Source organism: Pelodiscus sinensis, chromosome 5, assembly GCF_052426305.1.
Source record: "Pelodiscus sinensis isolate ZL-2025 chromosome 5, ASM5242630v1, whole genome shotgun sequence".
Taxonomy (NCBI): domain Eukaryota; kingdom Metazoa; phylum Chordata; order Testudines; family Trionychidae; genus Pelodiscus; species Pelodiscus sinensis.
The window spans coordinates 47,757,382-47,776,329 of NC_143056.1; the positions used below are offsets into that span (position 1 = coordinate 47,757,382).

Consider the following 18,948-nt stretch of genomic DNA (forward strand, 5'->3'; position numbering starts at 1 on the left):
GCACAAAATGGCTGCTGGCCAAAAGACCAAGGGGAAGCAATGCTGATTATTGAACAAAAATCAATGTTTACTAAGTTTGCCATCTGCTTACCACTTTGCTCTCTCCTTTATGTCTAGAGAGCAAAAGCTAATATAATACCACGAATATGTAAAATCTGCACCCTTACCTGTTTGGTTTTTTTGTTTGTTTTATATCTATTACTTGAGTGACACATAACTTTGACTTAATGTAATGTGGACAATTTTAGCAAAGTTATCTGGATTGACTGTAGTAACTATATTGGGAGCCAAATGCTTCCCCTGGCTTAGTGCTCAACCGCTCCCCTGGTCCTATCCCTACTCTCACTCTTAAAGGGGACATGCTGTTTTAATACTGTTTTATTTTAATTTTTTGGCTTGAGGCTTGCTCAACAACTTTGTCTCCCCCTCCCCCCCTTTTTTTTTCCTTCAACAGAATTTTTTCCCGGTGTTTTGTTTTGGGTGGGGGGTGGCAAAAAACCTAGAGCCAGCCCTGGTACTGTACAACCACTAACTTGTTCTACATAATCTAACAGTTCTGTAGCGCTTTCATACTGCGTGTCTCATGATGACGTCAGAATTCTCTGTACTGTTTTAAGAATTGTGTTCAAATTATATTACTAGAACTATTTTCATGCTCCTTTCCTTGCGTTTTCGTTTCAGAGAGCAGCTGCTAGCATGGTTTCTAGAGAAGACAGTAAAAATGACAGTGCTGATAGACCAGATAGAAATGCAGAGCCAGAACAATCTCATTCCAATACAAGCACCCTAACAGAGAGAGAACCAAGTTCCTCAAGCCTCTGTAGTATTGATGAAGAACATCTAACTGATATTGAAATAGTCCGCAAAGTCTTTTTTTCTAAAAGAAGTAATGTTAACTTTCTTACAGAGATATTTCGACAGGTAAAGAAACCCTCAAGTTTGGAAGAATTCTTTTGTTTCAGTTTAAACCGTGATCATATTTAAAGCTTTTGTTTGTGTTAAGTAGAGTATACATAAAAGTAAGAACTTTGTTTTTGTTTTTTTTATTTACCCTGTTGGTTTTAAATTTAGGCTGATTATTGAACAAAAATCAATGTTTACTAAGTTTGCCATCTGCTTACCACTTTGCTCTCTCCTTTATGTCTAGAGAGCAAAAGCTAATATAATACCACGAATATGTAAAATCTGCACCCATTCCTGTTTGTTTGGGTTTTTTTTGTTTGTTTGTTTTGTATCTACTACTTGAGTGACATATAACTTTGACTTAATGTAATGTGGACAATTTTAGCAAAGTTATCTGGATTGACTGTAGTAACTATATTGGGAGCCAAAAATTGTTCATCTGCATTGTGTTGCTGTTCCATGTGTAATTATGAATTTGGAAAAAATGGCAAGGATCAAACAAAGATAAATGAGATTGAGAGAGGAGTGAAACGAAATGAAAATGAGACTGTATGCTTATCTTTTCTTACAAGATAAATGGTAAATGTAAAGTTTCTTCGTACTCCAAATTCTTGAGCTGTTGCACAAACTTATTGTATACAGGCTGCATGTTTTGACCAATGTTGTAGACATTTGAGCTGAGTATCCATGAAGTAATGTGAAACAATGGTAGGAGGCTGAAATTTCATATTTAAGCATCACTTTATGCCATTTCACTTTAACCTGTTTTTATTGTCCAAGATATTCTTTAAAGATTTCAGAAGCCCTTTTACCAATTTCTTGTGGCTAAGAACCTTTGTAAACTATCCAAAGTAAACAGCATAGAAGTTTAAAAACACAGTAAAATACAATGTGAAACTTACAAGAAAACTTATGTTGTGGTTGGTGGCATGAGGGAAGGTTATTAGTTGTCAAAAAAACAAATGCAGTAAAAAGAGATTTTGAAGTTTTAGTCTGAAATTAAACTGTATCTAAAACCTTGTTTACACTGAGAGAGAAGGTTGAATTTATTAAGGTACCTGATTTTGTAAACTCAAAGGTGTATGTTCCCACTATGCAAGAATTCAGTGCAGTTCGCACTTCATCAGTAAGGTGGCTGTCAACTTTGAGTAATGCACTGTGTGTGGGTAGCTATCTGACCATTCCTGTGTCCCTTTGCATGCTAGGTAATGCTCCCAGTGCATAAAACTGGAACTAAAACTGCTCCAGTTCTGGGTACATTGTATCAGTGTCCCATAATGCACCTATCTCCTCTTTCTCCCTCTCCTCCCCCTGGCTTGAAAGAAAAGACAGTCTTTTTGGGCTCTTCTTTCCCCCTTCTCCCTGGTTATCCATGCAGATTGTATAGCCGCATAAACATGGTACCCATCATGAATCCATTGGGCATCAAAGCTTTATGGCAATTGTATTAACCATGATGAGCCTTATGCTGGAATATATCTCTTTTTTATTGTATGTTCAATTCAAATGTATTGCATCTGAATGCTGTATTTTTAGTATTCATTTCTTATTGCAGTAGCATCTAGACACCTCGACCAAGGTCCACTTCTTCTAGGGGCTATGCAGATACAGGAAAACGATCCTGTTATAGGGAGCTTTGTGCCTTAAAATGCACTCCAGAGTATAGAAAATTAGAGCTTCAGAAGACTTGTTGAGCCTATTTTATGTAAGCCTGTTGAGATTGTTGTAGAGGACTGCCTCAGTGAGCACTTGGTGCACTGCTGTGTCAGACAAGGCTAATGTGATCCATGGGCATATAAAAGTGGAATATTAAATGGATGTGGAGAAATGCTCTTGCCTCTGCACACAGCACTGGTAAAACAAGTACAAGAAGGCTGTATCTACAGTTGAATAATGATGTTGAAATACTAGTGAGTTCAAAGAAAGGTCACAAATGTTTAAGGGCTGGAAGAAAACAATATGATGTAAAGCAGGGCTACTTAACACATGGGCCATATGCAGCCCACGGCCTGTTTGTTTGCGGTCCACAGTGCAGTTTGGGTTTACGGGGGGTTCAACATTCAGCCCGCAGGTGGGATCCTTTGAACATGGCCTCCACTAGGAGCATGCTGGACAATGGCGAGGCATCTCCCAGGTGGCATGAGCATTAAAAGATGCAAGCGGATGGGCTGGCTGGAACAGATTGGTATAGGATATCGGCATTTCTAACCCCCAGAGAGGAGGTGCCAGGAGCACCAAGGCATTGTGGAAAGTGCTTTGTATTCATGCTCATCAGTGTGAAAAGTTACTTGCATGTATATGCAATCACGCTTAAGTTGCAGCCCTCAGCATGTGCTGTAAGTACCATTGTGGCCCCCAGGGCTTCCAAAGTTGAGTAGCCCTGATGTAAAGCTTAAGGAACCCCATCTGTTAGCTTATCAAAAAGAAAATGATGAGAGGTTACTTGATCACTGTACATAAATATTTACATATGGAAAGTATCTGATAGCAAGGGGACTTCTCAGTCTTACTGACAAAGGTGTAAGATCCAGTGGTTGGAAGTTGAAGATACACTATCAGCCTTAAAAAAAAGACACTGACTATCCTTGCTTCGAAGGTAATTTAAACATTCGAGGTGATTACCAGGGAGATGATGGATTCACCATCCCTTGACATCTTTAGAATGGGAATAGATCCCTTTCTAAAAGATGTGCCTTAATCCATTGTCTAGAGAAAAATTTACAGCCTGTGCACACGGGTCAGAGAAAAATTTACAGCCTGTGCACACGGGTCAGACTAAATTATCTTAGTGATCCCTTCTAGCTTTGGAGTCTGAATCTGTTAATAACAGCAGTCCATCAGGTGTGACAGCATTCCCTCAGCTACATTGTACTTTGAAAGCTATAGGGCATTCTGTGTTACAAAGCCAAAGCATAAGAAACTTAAAAAATAGCAGTTGCCTATCCTACTCTTCAGCTGACTTTTTGTAAGCCGCAGAATATCTGGGTGCCATTCTGATACTCCTTTTAAGTGTTCAGTCCTGAAATTGAGATTGAGTTCATATCAAGAATCGTGCATTACTTTGGGATATTGGTAGTGCATATATTAGATCCATACCAATGGCTCCTGGAAAATGTACACCAGTTGAGTTTATTTTATCCTTTTTAATACAATTAGTATAATAAAAAAGTACAAAAGCTGATGAAGTTGTAAATTTAAGAGTGAAATTCTCAATGACTATATAAATTAATGTAGACAGTCTTTGAACTTAATTAAGCAGAAGTCCAAGACTAACTTTAGACTGCTGATTGAGAGGACTTTTGTATTAGCCCCACAGTTACATAGTATTTCCTGAAGAGGGCAGCATGTTGCAAACAAACTGGCTTCCTGACATGCATTTGTAACTAATTATGAAAAATGCCTTTTCTCTGTCCTCAGATTTGTGCCACAAATTCATAGCAAAAGTAAAACAAGGATTTTTATCAATACAAAATCAAATGGCTTATGTAATTAAGTACTCTATTGTCCCTTACATGCATGGAATTGGATGTAGCAGTAGCTTCCACTGAGTTTTTATGGTTTTAATGAGAATTTGGTGCTCAATCAGCAGGGCACCTAAAGTCTGTGCAGAAACAGGTCTGCATGGAGTCCTGCTAGCTGTTGCTCCCCTTCCTGCTAACTACATCCAGTTCTCTAGCAGCACAACTTTTTTACTATGTGTCATTCCTCCCTCCTCCCCCCAACTGTCTTCCTGCCCTTCCCCCTCCATCCTCCAACTTTCAGTGTGTTCTAGATTGCAAATGGGAAAGCTAATAAACTAATATTGATGTAAATCTGCATTAGTTTAAATTCCTGCAGAATGGTTGCAGCCGTTTCTCCATCTATAAAGCCTGATGCTTGGGGTGGGGGTTTCCCTGGAGTTGAACCAAGTGAGTTGGAGATTTTTTTTTTCCCCTTGCCCCAGTAAAAATCCATAATTTTGCTCCAAAGAGACAGAACAGACAGTATAGGGAGACCTAAAATCTTAATTATATTAAGTCACTTTGTCAATTTTCTAACTTTGTATCACATCCATAAATTGAAATGCATGCTCCTGAAATTGTTTACTACCACCAGTATTGTGAGATAATGTAATTCAGTTCTAACATGTTTCTAAATGTTATAACTTTATTTTTTCCTTCCCCAATAAGGCATTTTTGTTGCCAATTTGTGAAGCAGCAGCTATGAGAAAAGTTGTGAAGGTTTATCAGGAATGGATCCAACAAGAAGATAAGCCTTTATTTATGAAAGAACCTGAAGAAATACAGACATCTGTAAATACAGATTGTGATGAAAATATTGCAGAACATAATTCAGTAGAGAAGGAAAAAGAGAGAGATGAGGTAAAAAAAAATTGTAATCTTCAAATTTAAAAAGACAGTTGTTAAATGTATCATTTCCTGAACTAATTAACCTATGTACTTCGTTTTCACCCAGTAGTCTGGTTGTTGCAAGTATTGAGTAAGTTGGAATTAAAGGAAATATTGAGGTGAAAATTCTGAAGGGCACAAATCTGTTCCCTCAGGTCTGAGTAAATAAGAGTAGCAGTACAGTGAGGGTGCCTCCCGTCTTTGAAAGCTATCCTGCCAAACTAACTTTACAATTCATGCCTCTAGTTTACCTTCATATCAGTTCTCTGGTCAGATTGCTTAGGCAAAGGCCCAGAAAAAAATAGAACCTAGTATTAACTGGCTTCTAGGTGCCAGCATTAAATAAAACAAACCATTTACAGACTCCCAGACTACGTCTAGACTGGCCCCTAATTCCGGAAAAGTCATGCAAAGCAGGTAAGTCAGGATAGGGAAATCCACGGGGGATTTAAATATCCCCTGCGGGATTTAAATAAACATGTCCGCCGCTTTTTTTCCGGCTTGGGGAAAAGCCGGAAAAAAGCGTCTAGACTGGCGCGATCCTCCGGAATAAAGCCCTTTTCCGGAGGATCTCTTATTCCTACTTTCCTATTTCCTCTTATTCCAGAGGATTGCGCCAGTCTAGACGCTTTTTTCCGGCTTTTCCCCAAGCCGGAAAAAAAGCGGTGGACATGTTTATTTAAATCCCGCAGGGGATATTTAAATCCCCCGTGGATTTCCCTATCCTGACTTACCTGCTTTGCATGACTTTTCCGGAATTAGGGGCTAGTCTAGACGTAGCCCCATATTACATTTCAAAGACACAGACAGTTTAATTTATTGTCAATGGAAAGCCATTCAACTTTCATACACCTACTCATACACCTTTTGAAAACTTAATCCTGATCTAAATTCCAGTAGTGGAATTTAATGTTAGTGCTATATATGTATTTAGATACTCGATACTGTGTGTGTTTCCCATCTAGAGCTTCCGAAGAGAAAAATATTCAGTTTTCAGGTTGGAGACCAAAAACAAAATTTTAAGTTTCTCTAAAAGTCAGACCTTTACCATATTTAAATGATGTGGTTGTTTTTTTTTTCAATTCAAAATAACTAATTATTTTAAATAATAATATACATAGGTGTATGCCTTAGAAGCACAGCGTGGAAGCCAAATGGCCCTTGAGGCCTGATGTTGCACTTTTTAATTCAACTGAAAAACTCCCCAATGATTTCAGTATAAGGAGTAGGGCGACACTGGTGACTTAAGACTACATTAGTAGCTAGTGCATGCTCTAGTATGGCTTACTAGTAGGTGTGATTTGATCATGGATTCCTTTTTTGGCTCTGGCTTGGGCCTATCTTGATTTTGTACATTTTCGTCATGACTGCTTTGAAATTTTGCTTAATTTTACCATGGTAAAATTATATACATACTTGTTAACATATAAGGAGTCAGACCAAAGTTGCATTTATCACAGTATCCTGTCTTCCGACAATGGCCAATACTAGGTGCCTCAGAAGGAATGACCAGAATAGGTAATCAAGTGACTATGGTTCGATGCTAACTATAAACTAACTTAGAGGGGTGGTTTTTGTGTGCCCTGTAGCCTTATGCTATATGGAAAATAATTCCAAGCAGAAGGAGACAAAGTAGCTATTAATTTTTTGCCTATTATTTTGAGGTATTTGTTCTGTGACACTTTTAAAATTGTAATCTTTAAGGTGCCTGAATATACATCTTCCATTTCCCATTCTCTGGGGGACAGGCTACTCATTTTGTAGTTTTTAGCTCTTCTTCTCTCCTTTAGTTAATATAAAACAAAACCTTAATTCCCACTTGGTTGTCCCCCCCAGAAGTTTACGAAACAAAGTATTTTTGCACTTTAGGAAAAAATGACAAACCCTGGCCATGTTCGAAATTCAAGTTGGTCAAGAAATGGCTGCTATCAAGATACTTCCCATCAAATGTCTGAAATAGATATTGCTGAGCAAAATATACGAGCTGGAATGCAATCAGTATTACAGGTACAGAATGCATTTTTCCTCCCTCAGTTTTATTGTCTCATGATTCGCCTGTTGTTCTATAACAGGTCAGCATTGCTAAATGATTGTGGATTTAATTAAGGGGATGTATGGATGGATAATAAAGCTGGAATTATAGTTTACGGTGCTCTTCTAGATTTCTGCATTCTTTCTCCATTTTTGATGTAACTAACATAGTATATAAGACTGTCTTCTCTACTGTTGGCTCACGCAGTTAAAAAAAAAAAAAAAAACTTTATTCCATACCTTCACTACAACATCAGAAGGTATACTCTGTTATATGGGGTGTTACAGGAAAAAAATGATTTAAACTAATCAAGATGAAAAGGTTGCATGAATTTGTGTTGTCCTTCTTACTTTATGAAATTTTATCTATATTAGAACTCTGGTGACAGTTGAATATTATAGCTTGAGATAAATGCCTGTAAGATCTTTGTCCTTATTTTAATAATATTAGTATTAACAGTTTATTTACATTTTAAAACCTAATTAGGTGTTTATCATATACAAGGATTTGTGGAACTTTGGGTGGGTGCATTTTAAATAGAAATAACTAGTTCAATGCTATTGTTGTAAATTGCAAATGCTGTAGTAAAAGTTAGCAAGAATTGTTTTTGTAGCCTTTTTTTCATTTTTTTTTCCCTGAAAATTCTGATTCTGGAGCTGAAATTTTCTATAACTAGTCTCAGGCAGAGGTTAGTTATTTTGGGCAGTTTGAGCAAAATGCCCTGTTTTTGTATTACAAGATGCCAAAAGTGTGTGTGTGTGTGGGGGGGGGGGGGGGGGTTCCCCTCAAACTTGGAATTTTTATACCCCTACTCCTCCAATAACTAAGAAAAGCTTTTGAGTATATTAAGTGTACATTTGAGTCTCACCATGGGATTATTAATGTGCATAAAGTTATTTTTGAGCACAAGTCTTAGCAATATTGGGCACTTAGATGGCCACTGAGCATGCTTACAGGTTGAGCAAAAATACTGTACTTTTTTAAGTAGGTAGAAAAAATACAAGAGATTTTTCCTACAGCTACAGCTTTCCTGAACTCAGCAGGCAACTTGAATCCAAGTTTTTTAAGGTGTAGGCCAGGGCTACTCAACTTTGGAAGCCTTGGGGGCCACAATAATACCCACAGCGCATGCTGAGGGCTGCAATTTAAGCATGGCTGCAAACATATGCAAGTATTTATGCAAATATATACAAGTAGCATCTTTCATACTGGCAGCCATGAATACAAAGATTAAGGCAAGACTACACAACACACAGGTCCCATTTAAGTCAGTTCTGCTAATATTAATAAAATTCAATATTTACCCAATTTCCACCCATATGATAGAACTTGTGGGGAGGCTCAGCCACTTCCCGCTGGCTGGCAGCTCCTCCTTACACACAGGCGCGGCTCTTATCAGAGCTGCGTGGCTCTGCTTCTGGGGTGCCTCTTGCCACTTCTCCCTCTCCCTCCCCCCTTGCCAGCTGGTAGCAATCAGACAGGCAGGCGGCCTGGGAAGCAACTCAAGGCTCCGCAAGTTGCATGGGAAGGGGCTGCGTGTAGGCCATATGATGTTAGCAGAGTTTAAGTCTCTGTTTATATGGTGATATTCAAGGGCACTACTTCTCTTTCTCTCTAATAGATAAACAGGTTGCTGATCTTAACTGTTACTTGGAAACTTTGCAAGGAGGAGACTACAAGTCTCCTAGGGCCTGTCTGTGCAAACTGTCTTTTTTGACTTTCCTGCCATTCATTAACAGTTCATAAGAACTACCCTTCTTTTTGAAGTGGGAGAAGAGTGCAGTAACAAGGTTCACTCAGACCTGGGATGGGCAAAAGCCTCTCCACAGGCTAGATCGGGCCCTCCTTGGGCTTCGATCTGACCCACGAGGCAGTTCTAGGCCCTGTCCCCTAATGGCCATGTGCCATAGGGGAAGGAGCTCAGTCCCGCCTCTCCTCCCCTGTGCACGGCTGCTGGAGAGGAGGCAGCACTGGGGCTGAGGGTCCTCAATGGGGCCGCTGTTGCAGCCATGCAGTCTGGGGCCGGCCCTACATGCTAGAAGCGCCACTGCCAGGGCGCCTCTAGGGCCAGCCCCAGGTCACATGGCTGTAGTACCGGTGCCTCTGGGCTGGCCCCAAGCCATGGCGCTTCCGGGACAGCCTGGGATCACGTGGCTGCGCTGCCTTTGAGACTGGTTCCAAGCCATGCAGCAGTAGCACCTACCTCTGGGATGGCCTGTGACCACAGTGCCTCGGGGCCATCCCCAAGCCACATGGCCACAGTAGCGGCACTTCCACCCTGGAGTCTGGCCTGTGGCTGTGTTGCCTTGGGGCCAGCCCCGGGACCATGTGTCTGTAACAACAATGTTTCTGGTCTCCGGGACTGCGTGGCCATGGCAACAGTGTCTTCCTCCAGGGCATCCGGGACAGCATGGCTGCAGCCATTGCTGCAAGGGGGCACAAAGCCAGGTAAGGATCCCCCTCATTCGCAGACCCTCCCAACCCCATCCTCTCCCTTCCCTCCTCACCAAGACCTAGCACCTCCAGCTTGCTCCGATACCCTCCCTTGTTCTTGCACCCTCTCTCCTGGACACACGCCGCACCCTCCCTTGTTCCTGCTTCCTCCACCTGGCCAGATACCTTTCTCCCAGCCTGCTTCTGCACCCCAACTCCCTCCTAGATCCTGCACCCCATCTCTATCCTACTTTCTAGCAGCCCTGTCTTATACACTGTACCCCTCACTCTTGTCGCTACCCCAGAGCCTAGGGAGGTCCATAAAATCCACTAACTCCAGAAAAGTAAATCTGGTCTGTGGTGTAGCCTGAGAAGGAGTTTTAGTAAAATTTGGATGGGTTAGGCTTGCCAGTCTGACCAGAAAAAAATCTAAGTTTGTCCTCTGTCCCAGGTTACAGTTCAATGGAACCACAAGGTTTCCTCTCTTGAGGGCTGGCAGGTGACCAACAGCAACCATACTTTAACTCAGGAAATGAAATAGAAAACAACTTTTTTGCTAAAGGAACCACTATAATGCTTAACACAACAAAAAGAGCGGCAAGAACACAAATCACTTGAATTCCTTCCCAAGATGTCATTAATACAATCAAATTAAAACTTATCTAAGTATACAAAGAGTAATAATAATACTTCCTACACACAAGGACCCCAAGATTGGATGGAGAAGAGGGGCTTCCCTTCCCCTGGAAGACATGGGAGCAAATGGTAGTAAGATTCCTAAAAGTAAACTTAAGTAAAATTTAAGGAAATAAGAAAGCTGTTATAGAAAGAGATATAAATATTCTGTTTCTAACCTGACAAGATTGCACACTCCGGGGTGGACTGCTTCAGCAAAGCTGAGAGAGCAGCGGCAATCTCCCAAATCCCTAGGCCTAAATACCCCTTTTGGCGCCAAAATGTTCCGGATATACAATCCCTTTTCCATATTTGGGTCTAGCACCCTAAACCTTTCTGAGGGTACCATCTTTGATTGGAAGAAATCTTCAGGGCCCTTATGAATATTTATTGAGAGTGACTGATGTTTTCTTGGATAATTTCCCAAAACTACTTAGAAAGTGCGGGAAGCCTTGGTCTAAAATCCTCCATCTTGGACTGATTGCGCAGGAAATTCAAAGTGGCTGTTATTATGTTAGCAGATTTTCTCTGCAAATTCTGGGCAGAATTCAAAAAACTCTTGCGCCAACCACAAACTCTTGCTTCACCCTTTTATAGAAAATTATAAAGAAAAACAAATATTTCACTAACTACCTACTGCTATAAGCCATCTTACACAAAATGAATTCTGCAAGCCCCTAGCATTACCAGCATATTTAAATCTACATAAAGGAAAACAAAAATGAAATAATAAAGCTATTAATTAACTAAAACAAAGCAAATATCATTTTAGTAAGCTGAAATAAAACTGATAACGGTTAGTAGGCTACAGTGGGAAGCCCTGAACCTCAGTTTCCTCCCTTTCATTCCCCTCACCCCGTGAAGCTGGGGCACCAGAGGAGTGAGGTGTCTCAGTTGGGAACCATATCAGTTAAGGTTGGGGGGTTTTGGAGGAGTTTTTTTGCTTCTCACTCGTGTGGACCCCAATTTTTTTTGTGGGTCATTGATCCCTCTCCCCCAATCCAAAAAGGGTTCCTCACCCCTGCCATAAATAAAGAAAACATTGAAACCTTTTGTATTGGACATAATATTTTACTTTATTTAAAATTAAGTTTGATAAGCCAACATGAGAGAGTTAAAACGCTTACTTTGTTTCATAATTTAAATTAAACTGGTCTTACTAGCTGCAGCTGGTTCAGAAAATAAGATCGCAGTACCCAGAAGGGTAGTTCCCAACCCTGCCCCTTCTGGGTTGGCCTGTGGCCACTTCCAAAATTTGTGAAGTGGCCCCCTTCCAAAATTATTGCCCTCCCCTGACACAAATATCCTTGGGCCTGATCAGTATTTAAAAATTAAATCTATGTCATTCGGGAACTTTTGAATCTTGATTCCCATAGGTAGGTGATCTAACTCTTTCAGTGTCAACATGGCAAGGTCAATGGAAGCCGCCTTCTTTCCACCCAAATACCACTGTTGGAGGGGTGAGTTAATAACATTGACCAGAACACCCTTTCCGTTGCTGTAGGAAGTGTTCACACTATGGTGTTACTGTGGCACAGCATAAAAACCACCAGTATGGCTGAGTGCTGAAGGTGTTGGGCTTAAGATCCATTGGATGTTTGTCTGCGCGGGTTCAAACCCCACTCTTGGGAGCTCCCTGTTCTAGGGGACAGGACTCGACCTCTCGAGGTCCCTTCCAGTCCTAGTATTCTATGGTCTTAGTGTGTAGCAGGTTAGCCTTTTCTGGCAATAGCCTTTATTGTCTTAAATTATGCACTTCTTTGGCAGAGTCGAATCTGACAATAGCAACAGCAGAGATGTGCATTAGCTCCTCCTTCACCTGATCAACCTTTAATGTGGGTCACTACCTTGTTTGTACAATGCCTTGTGCAATGGGGTCCTGGTCTCTGACTAGAGTTTCTAAGCACTATGATAGTACAGATGAAGACACCCAAGAAGATTTTAAGGAAGAATATTCTTATACAGGATGTATAGACAGATGTGTGACCTGCTTGGAGTACCCACAATTGTGAGCCCCTGTGTTCCCTCTTCTCAGCCTCAGCAAATGAGTGGTTTTGCTGCTCCAAACCATCTGTGAACTTCCCGAGACACTAGCTTTCCAACAAACTCTTTGGAATTCTGTTAGTCCAAATCTTGCCTTGCATGTAACAGTCAGTAAATCCTAACTCCTGAGTTACCCAGATGTGTTCCTCTGCAGTGTCCAGTCCCTCGTCACTGTACATTCACAGAAATTAAGTTGAGTGCCTGGAGAGACTGTATGGCTAAGTGAGGAGTCACTCTACATTTTAATACACTACATAGAGATAGTTTTGTAATAGAACAAGAATGAGCATATTAAAAAAAATAGAGGTTGAAGTGATATAGAATATGAATAGAAGACAAGTGTGGTTACAAAGCAAACAAAACACTTTCTAGTGATTATAATCTTAATTTCTGCACAAATTGGGTAATAACTAGCTAGAAAGTAGTGGGGCTGAAAAGACTCCAGAGGTTAAATTGAATGAATCAACAATGTGATGGAGTTGCAAATCTGACTTATGAGGAAAGGTTAAAATATGTGGTGCATTTAATCGTGAGAAAAGTAGATTGAAGGGGGACCTGATAAATCTTCAGATATGTTAAGGGCTGTTACAAAGAGGGATTGGTCAGTTCTTCTCTGTCTGCCAAAAGTAGGACAAGAAGTAACTGGCTTAATTTGCAGCAAGGGAAGTTTGTTAGATATTAGGAAAACATTTCCAATTGTAAGAGTAATTAAGGTGAAATAGGCTTCCAAGGGAAATTTATGTAATTGATCATTTGAATTTTTTAAGAATAGGTTGTACAAACACCTCTTAATGGTGGTCTAGTTTATTTGGTCCTGCTTCAGTGCAGTGTGATTGTCTAGGTGACCTCTCAGGGTCCCTTCCAGCCCTACATTTTTATGATTGTACAATCAGAATCTGAAATAACCATCCAGATTGAGTTCTCTTTGAGAACAATAAGGAAATGTACAACAAGGCACCAGAGATTAGCTAAACCATGGATGGGATGAAATGCCAAGCATTGTTGAAAAAACATTAAAGCATTTGATATAATAAGTCCTGAAACAAAAACAGTAGCATTGGTTCAACATAAATAACTTTAATGTGATGTCCACGATTCTTGGGCCGGGCCGGGCCAGGCCACTGATCAAGCCTTCTCAGTTTATCATAGCTGCCCAAACAAGTGAGTAAAGTGAATGCTTTGAGTCCAGAACAGCATGTCCCACCACATGAGGAACTCATGGCAGAGGAGACAGCCAAAACAATCAAGATAAGATGTTCATGCAAGGTATTGTGCTCACTTTACATTTACTGAACAGTATTTCTGGTGTGTGCTTGAATATAGAATGGGATTTACTGAGTCAGCTTTGCAAGATGCTTATATGATAAAGATAATGATCTTTACCAGTTTAAAAAAAAAAGTATGCTTACAGTTTTCCAGAAATGAACAAAGGTGCATGTGAAATCTAGAATACCTCTTCTGCTGCCTTGTTCTCTGCCCTAAAACCCTCTGCCCTAAAACCCTCACATGAATGTTAACACTCTCTCTTACTTGAATCTACTACAGCTGAATAGAACACCACTTTAGTTCCCAGTAAAAATATTGCCTCAAATCACAGTCCAAGCAGTAATAAATTAATTGGTACATGAAACACAGAATTCTTCACTGGTAGACAGGACAAGGACAGATATTCAGTACAGATGTTCACCTCTGTGTTCTCTCCTTATAATAAAGACAATATTAAGGCAAAACAGCATATAAAAAGTATTTGAAATTTTGGAAAAATGTCTGGTTATTCTCTGTTCAGTTCCTTAGTATTGGCTTCTAAAAGCACCAAGCAAGAATAAACACTTCTGAAACCAATGGCACATTCTAAAGAATACACAATATTTTACCAGTGACTTCTTGAAGCTGAGCTTAATAGTGGGGACTCTAGATTCTCTCTACTCCAGCACACAGCAGCATTCCTGTCCTGTAACGGGAATAAATGTTTGCTGCCAAATATAACTAATCTTTGCTCTCCTTCTTCCACAGGCCAGGAAGGCACAGCTGCTGAGTCTAGAAGGTGCTGAGAACCCCCTTCTGTTGCAGCTGCTTGCATTTCAGTGGAAAAGAAAAGGAAAATTATCAGATCTCTTCTCCCCCCCCAAAAAAAAAAACGTGAAGAGGGAAAAGCTGGCAAAGAACTAAATATTGAGCTGTTGATACCCAAAGCAGAGAAGAGATTAAAACTGCAGATGTACAACCAATGGCTGCATAAATATGTAGGCCAGGTGATTCAGATCAGAAGCCTCAGGAAGCTCCTGAGGCAAATATTTAAGGCCTCTACTCTCATAATGAAAAATTAAGAGGGAGAACTTATTCCAGAGTATTAATGTAGTGTCACATTCCACAACCTTACTCTGGAATCTTTCATACTAGTAGAGGTTCCTTTAACTTCCATATTGCTGTTGTCCTACCTGCTAATGTACTCGTACTTCTTCTTACTAACGCTTTTCCGAATGAACTGGTTCAGTGCCTGTTGAAATAAATGAAAAAACTCCCATTGACTTAAATAAGCACTCAAGCAGGCACTTCACCTATTGTCTTCTGTAGAGCAGTAACTCAAACACTATCCAGATGTACACTCAATCTTACAAACCATATTATTTTCTGATACCAAGATGAGGTGTGGTTGTTTATTAATACCTGTATTTTCAATTTACCATATGTTTCATAAAGAAAGAGAAATAAAAACGTTGACACTTGAAATGTGTTGTGTTTTTCGAATTGGAAGCAGATGAATTAGTTGGAAATTAGAGGGCTTTAAGAAATAAACAAGTGCTCCCATACTTAATCAATGTGATGGTTATCCATATCCAAGAGGTAGTTATTCAGAGTCAGTTGCTACACAGATCAGTTTATATCTTATGGCTGTTGAAACTTGAATAATTATTTTCTCTTCTCTCCCATTTGCTGCTGTACTCAGAGAACATTTTGCATCAAATTAGCTTTCCTGATATAGTCTCCTGCATGTCTGGAATTGGAGGATACTGACATGTATTAACTTAGTCTCCAATTATTTTCTGCTTGTCCGGGAGAAAACTTCCCCATTTTGTCATAATGTTTTATAAACCATGGCATTGGGATATGCTCTAACAATGTCATTACATTTCAAAAAATATCTTGTCTTCCCTTCAGCCTAATAGAGGCATATTCAATCTCTATTCAATTCTTTTGGAGGTAGTATTTAAGGCATTGTCTGCACTTGGGATAATCCAGATTAAATTTCATTACCCAGGAAGCAAAGAATAGATAGGATTCCAAGAAGCCCTGTGGTTGCAGTCTATTAGTTTTTTTGGTATGCATGGTAAAAATAGTGGTTCATCTGGTACAAAATGGAGTTACTGAAACGCCATACATCATGCACTTTGGCAGGCCAGTTAAAATATCCTGGATGTTGCACTTCTGATCAGCAAAAGCTTACAGCCCAGTACCTATAGTTCCTTTTGTAATTGATTTCATATATCATGGAATCATAGGGTTGGAAGAGACCTCAGGAGGTCATTGAGTCCACCCCACTGCTAAAAGCAGAGCCAATCCAAACTAAATCATCCAAGCCAGGGCTTTGTAAAGCTGGGACTTAAAAACCTTAAGGGTAGAGTTTCCATTACCTCTCTAAGTAACCAATTCTGCTTCGCTATCCTCCTAATGAAATAATTTTTCCTAATATCCAACCTAGACCTCTCCCACTGCAACTTGATGCTTTGTCTAATAGATGGAGAATGTGCAGCTGAGGGCTTGTCTTCACTTACTGGGAGATCAATGCTGCAGAGTTCAATCTCCCCAGGTTTTGATTTAGTGGGTCTAGTAAGGACCAGCTAAATAGACTTCTGATAGCACACCCATTAACCCCAGTACTCCGTCGGGTTGAAAGGAGTAAGGGACTCTCCCATTGACTTCCCCACAGCAGGGACACCACAAAAATTCAAACTAAGGTACATTGATTCCAGCTACGTTATTTCCATAGCTGGAGTTGCGTATCTTTGTTCAGCTCTCTCCCGTATCGTAAACCTGGACTGAATTCTAGCTGTAGATCCATTGTCCTCAAGAAGTCTTATTTACAGACACTTCTTACCATATAGGAATGCTTACCAACAATAAGAGGCCTGTCTAGAATTGTGTGTCATTGCTTAGCCCAGATGTAATAGCCTTTCCAATAAATTTGCACATGTACGTGTTCCAGTGGGCTTGAATCTTTATTTGTGGCCAGTCTTTACAATACATATAGCTATTTTCATGCTCACTGAGACATTCTAGCTGACATGTTGGGCTAAGTTGCATCAGAAATAATGAAAGGTGTGTGGCTGAAAATCTTTCAGATAAATACTCACTTGAAATTCTCAGCACTGTCCTACTACCACTCAATAGACTGGACCAAGTCTCAAAAATGGCACTCAGCTCAGGCAAGTATGGTGACCAGGACCTAAGAGATTGATATTGGGCTGCTTATCTTGAGGAGCATTGTCTCATAAATAATGATTCAAAGATTGTGATCACCCTTCTTTGTTCTTCTATTTTGTCCCCATTGCTTTTTTGTGGTATATATTGAATGCTAAGCAAGACTTGTTTGATATCCATTCCCTTACAGAATCAAAGGTAGTTTGTATATTATTAACTCTGATACTTGGAGTTAATTGTGGCAGTATGAACTGAGGAGTTGGACTCTCGGGATAGCTGTATAGTAATTGCAAAATGCTGTTAAGTGTGAGGGCAGCCACTTTAGTAAATATCTCTAAAACCCTATTTTTAGCGAGGAGTGCTACACGCTGTGGGATAAAACATTCAAGTCCCAAAATATAGTAATTTCACAAACATCGTCAAGTACAGCGTGTGTATATACAGATACAGTATCATGTTGTTATCAAATGTTTCTTTGAAGTTGCAGAATTACAGAGGAAAGCAGTGGCTTTATGCTGTTAAATGCTCTCTAGATTTAACATAACCTTGAGTAATTTTCCACATAATATATTTGAGTAGAAATTTGTTGCCAGTGTTTTATAGAAAATGTACACAGTTCTTTTTTTTTTTTTTTTCCCCTGCTAAACTGAAAGTTAAACCAAGTTTATTCTTCTCAGAAGGGTGGCTGTGTTAATCTGTAACTTCCAAAAAAAGTACAGGCCATCCTTGCTATAAGTCCAAAATACGTTCCAAAAACTTTTACTTAAAGTGAAACAATTTAAAGTGGGGAGTTTTATTCCCGCGGTTGATTTCCATTTGCACAGATTGGGTTTTGGGTGTTTTTTTTTTTTTTTTTTTTTTTGCATGACTTAAAAGTGGGGAATGGGAGGATTTAAAACACATCAGTTCCTACAAACGTCAATACTTCAGTGCAGAACAGATGTATACTGGAAAAACAGATAGCTGGGCCACCCTGTAGTCCTTTCGCATCTTAGAGACTAAAGACTATATATAATATAATATGAGCTTTCATGGGCAAAACCTACTTCCTCTGCTCATTTGAAAAAGTGGGTTTTGTCCACAAGAGCTCATGATGCTATATATAGTCTTAGTCTCTAAGGGTGTCTAAACTACACCCCTCTGTCGTCAGAGAGATGTATATTAGACACATTGAAAGTGCAAATGAAGCCTGGATTTAAATATCCTGCGCTTCATTTGCATAATGACGGCCGCCACTTTATTCAAAACGGAGCTTTTTGGAAAAAAACTGCAGTTTAGACGGGGCATTTTTGACAAATGCCCCGTTTTGAAAGATCCTGTACTCCTTGAGTACTCCTTGATCTTGCGAAATGGGGCATTTCTGTTGAAAATGCCCTGTCTAAACTGCTGGGTTTCTTTGAAAGCCCCATTTCGAAAAGTGGTGGCTGCCATTATGCAAATGAAGCATGGGACATTTAAATCCTGGCTTCATTTGCACTTTCAATGTGTCTAATTTACATCCCTCTGCTGACAGAGGGGTGTAGTTTAGATGTACCCTAAGGTGCCACAGGACTACTTGTTTTCAATTTTATTCTTGAATTTGTTACTCATTAAAGCAGGCTAAACAAGTGATGTTCCTGTAAAAATGTGTATCTCTATCTTTCTACAGCTATCTGTTGGATTGTTTAATCATAGCAAAAACATTGGCCAGCTTCTCAGGCTACTAATTTTAATCTCCACTTCTTTTGTTTATAGGTTTTTATAATAAACTCTTCAAATATATTTCTTCTTGAGCCTGCAAATGACATTAAAACTCTCTTGGATGAGCACACTGATATGTGTAAACGCATTCTTAATATCTACCGTTACATGGTGGTGCAAGTACCAATGGACAAGAAGACTTGGTAAAAAGTTTATAGTTTTATCTTAACATTTTTAATGAACTGGACCAAATATTTAAAACTTAAGTACTCAGGAAGTTCAATAGGATGGTGCCTATGAAGTGAGTCAGTTTCTCTCAATGAGAAAATGTTTTAAGAACAATGTGTCTAGGCTTACTTGAAGTATTATCTTGCT

General features: G+C 39.7%; 1 protein-coding gene across 6 annotated transcripts in view; it reads left to right on the forward strand.

Moving 5' to 3' along the window:
• RALGAPA1 (Ral GTPase activating protein catalytic subunit alpha 1) overlaps positions 1-18,948 on the forward strand; it is a 236,491-nt gene that overhangs the window by 59,251 nt on the left and 158,292 nt on the right. For all 6 annotated transcript variants that reach the window (XM_014570781.4, XM_014570783.4, XM_014570782.4 and 3 more), the window contains exons 10-13: positions 682-921; positions 5,073-5,264; positions 7,161-7,298; positions 18,628-18,776. In XM_014570781.4, coding sequence (XP_014426267.3) covers positions 682-921; positions 5,073-5,264; positions 7,161-7,298; positions 18,628-18,776 — 719 coding nt within the window. The remainder of the gene's footprint in view (positions 1-681; positions 922-5,072; positions 5,265-7,160; positions 7,299-18,627; positions 18,777-18,948) is intronic.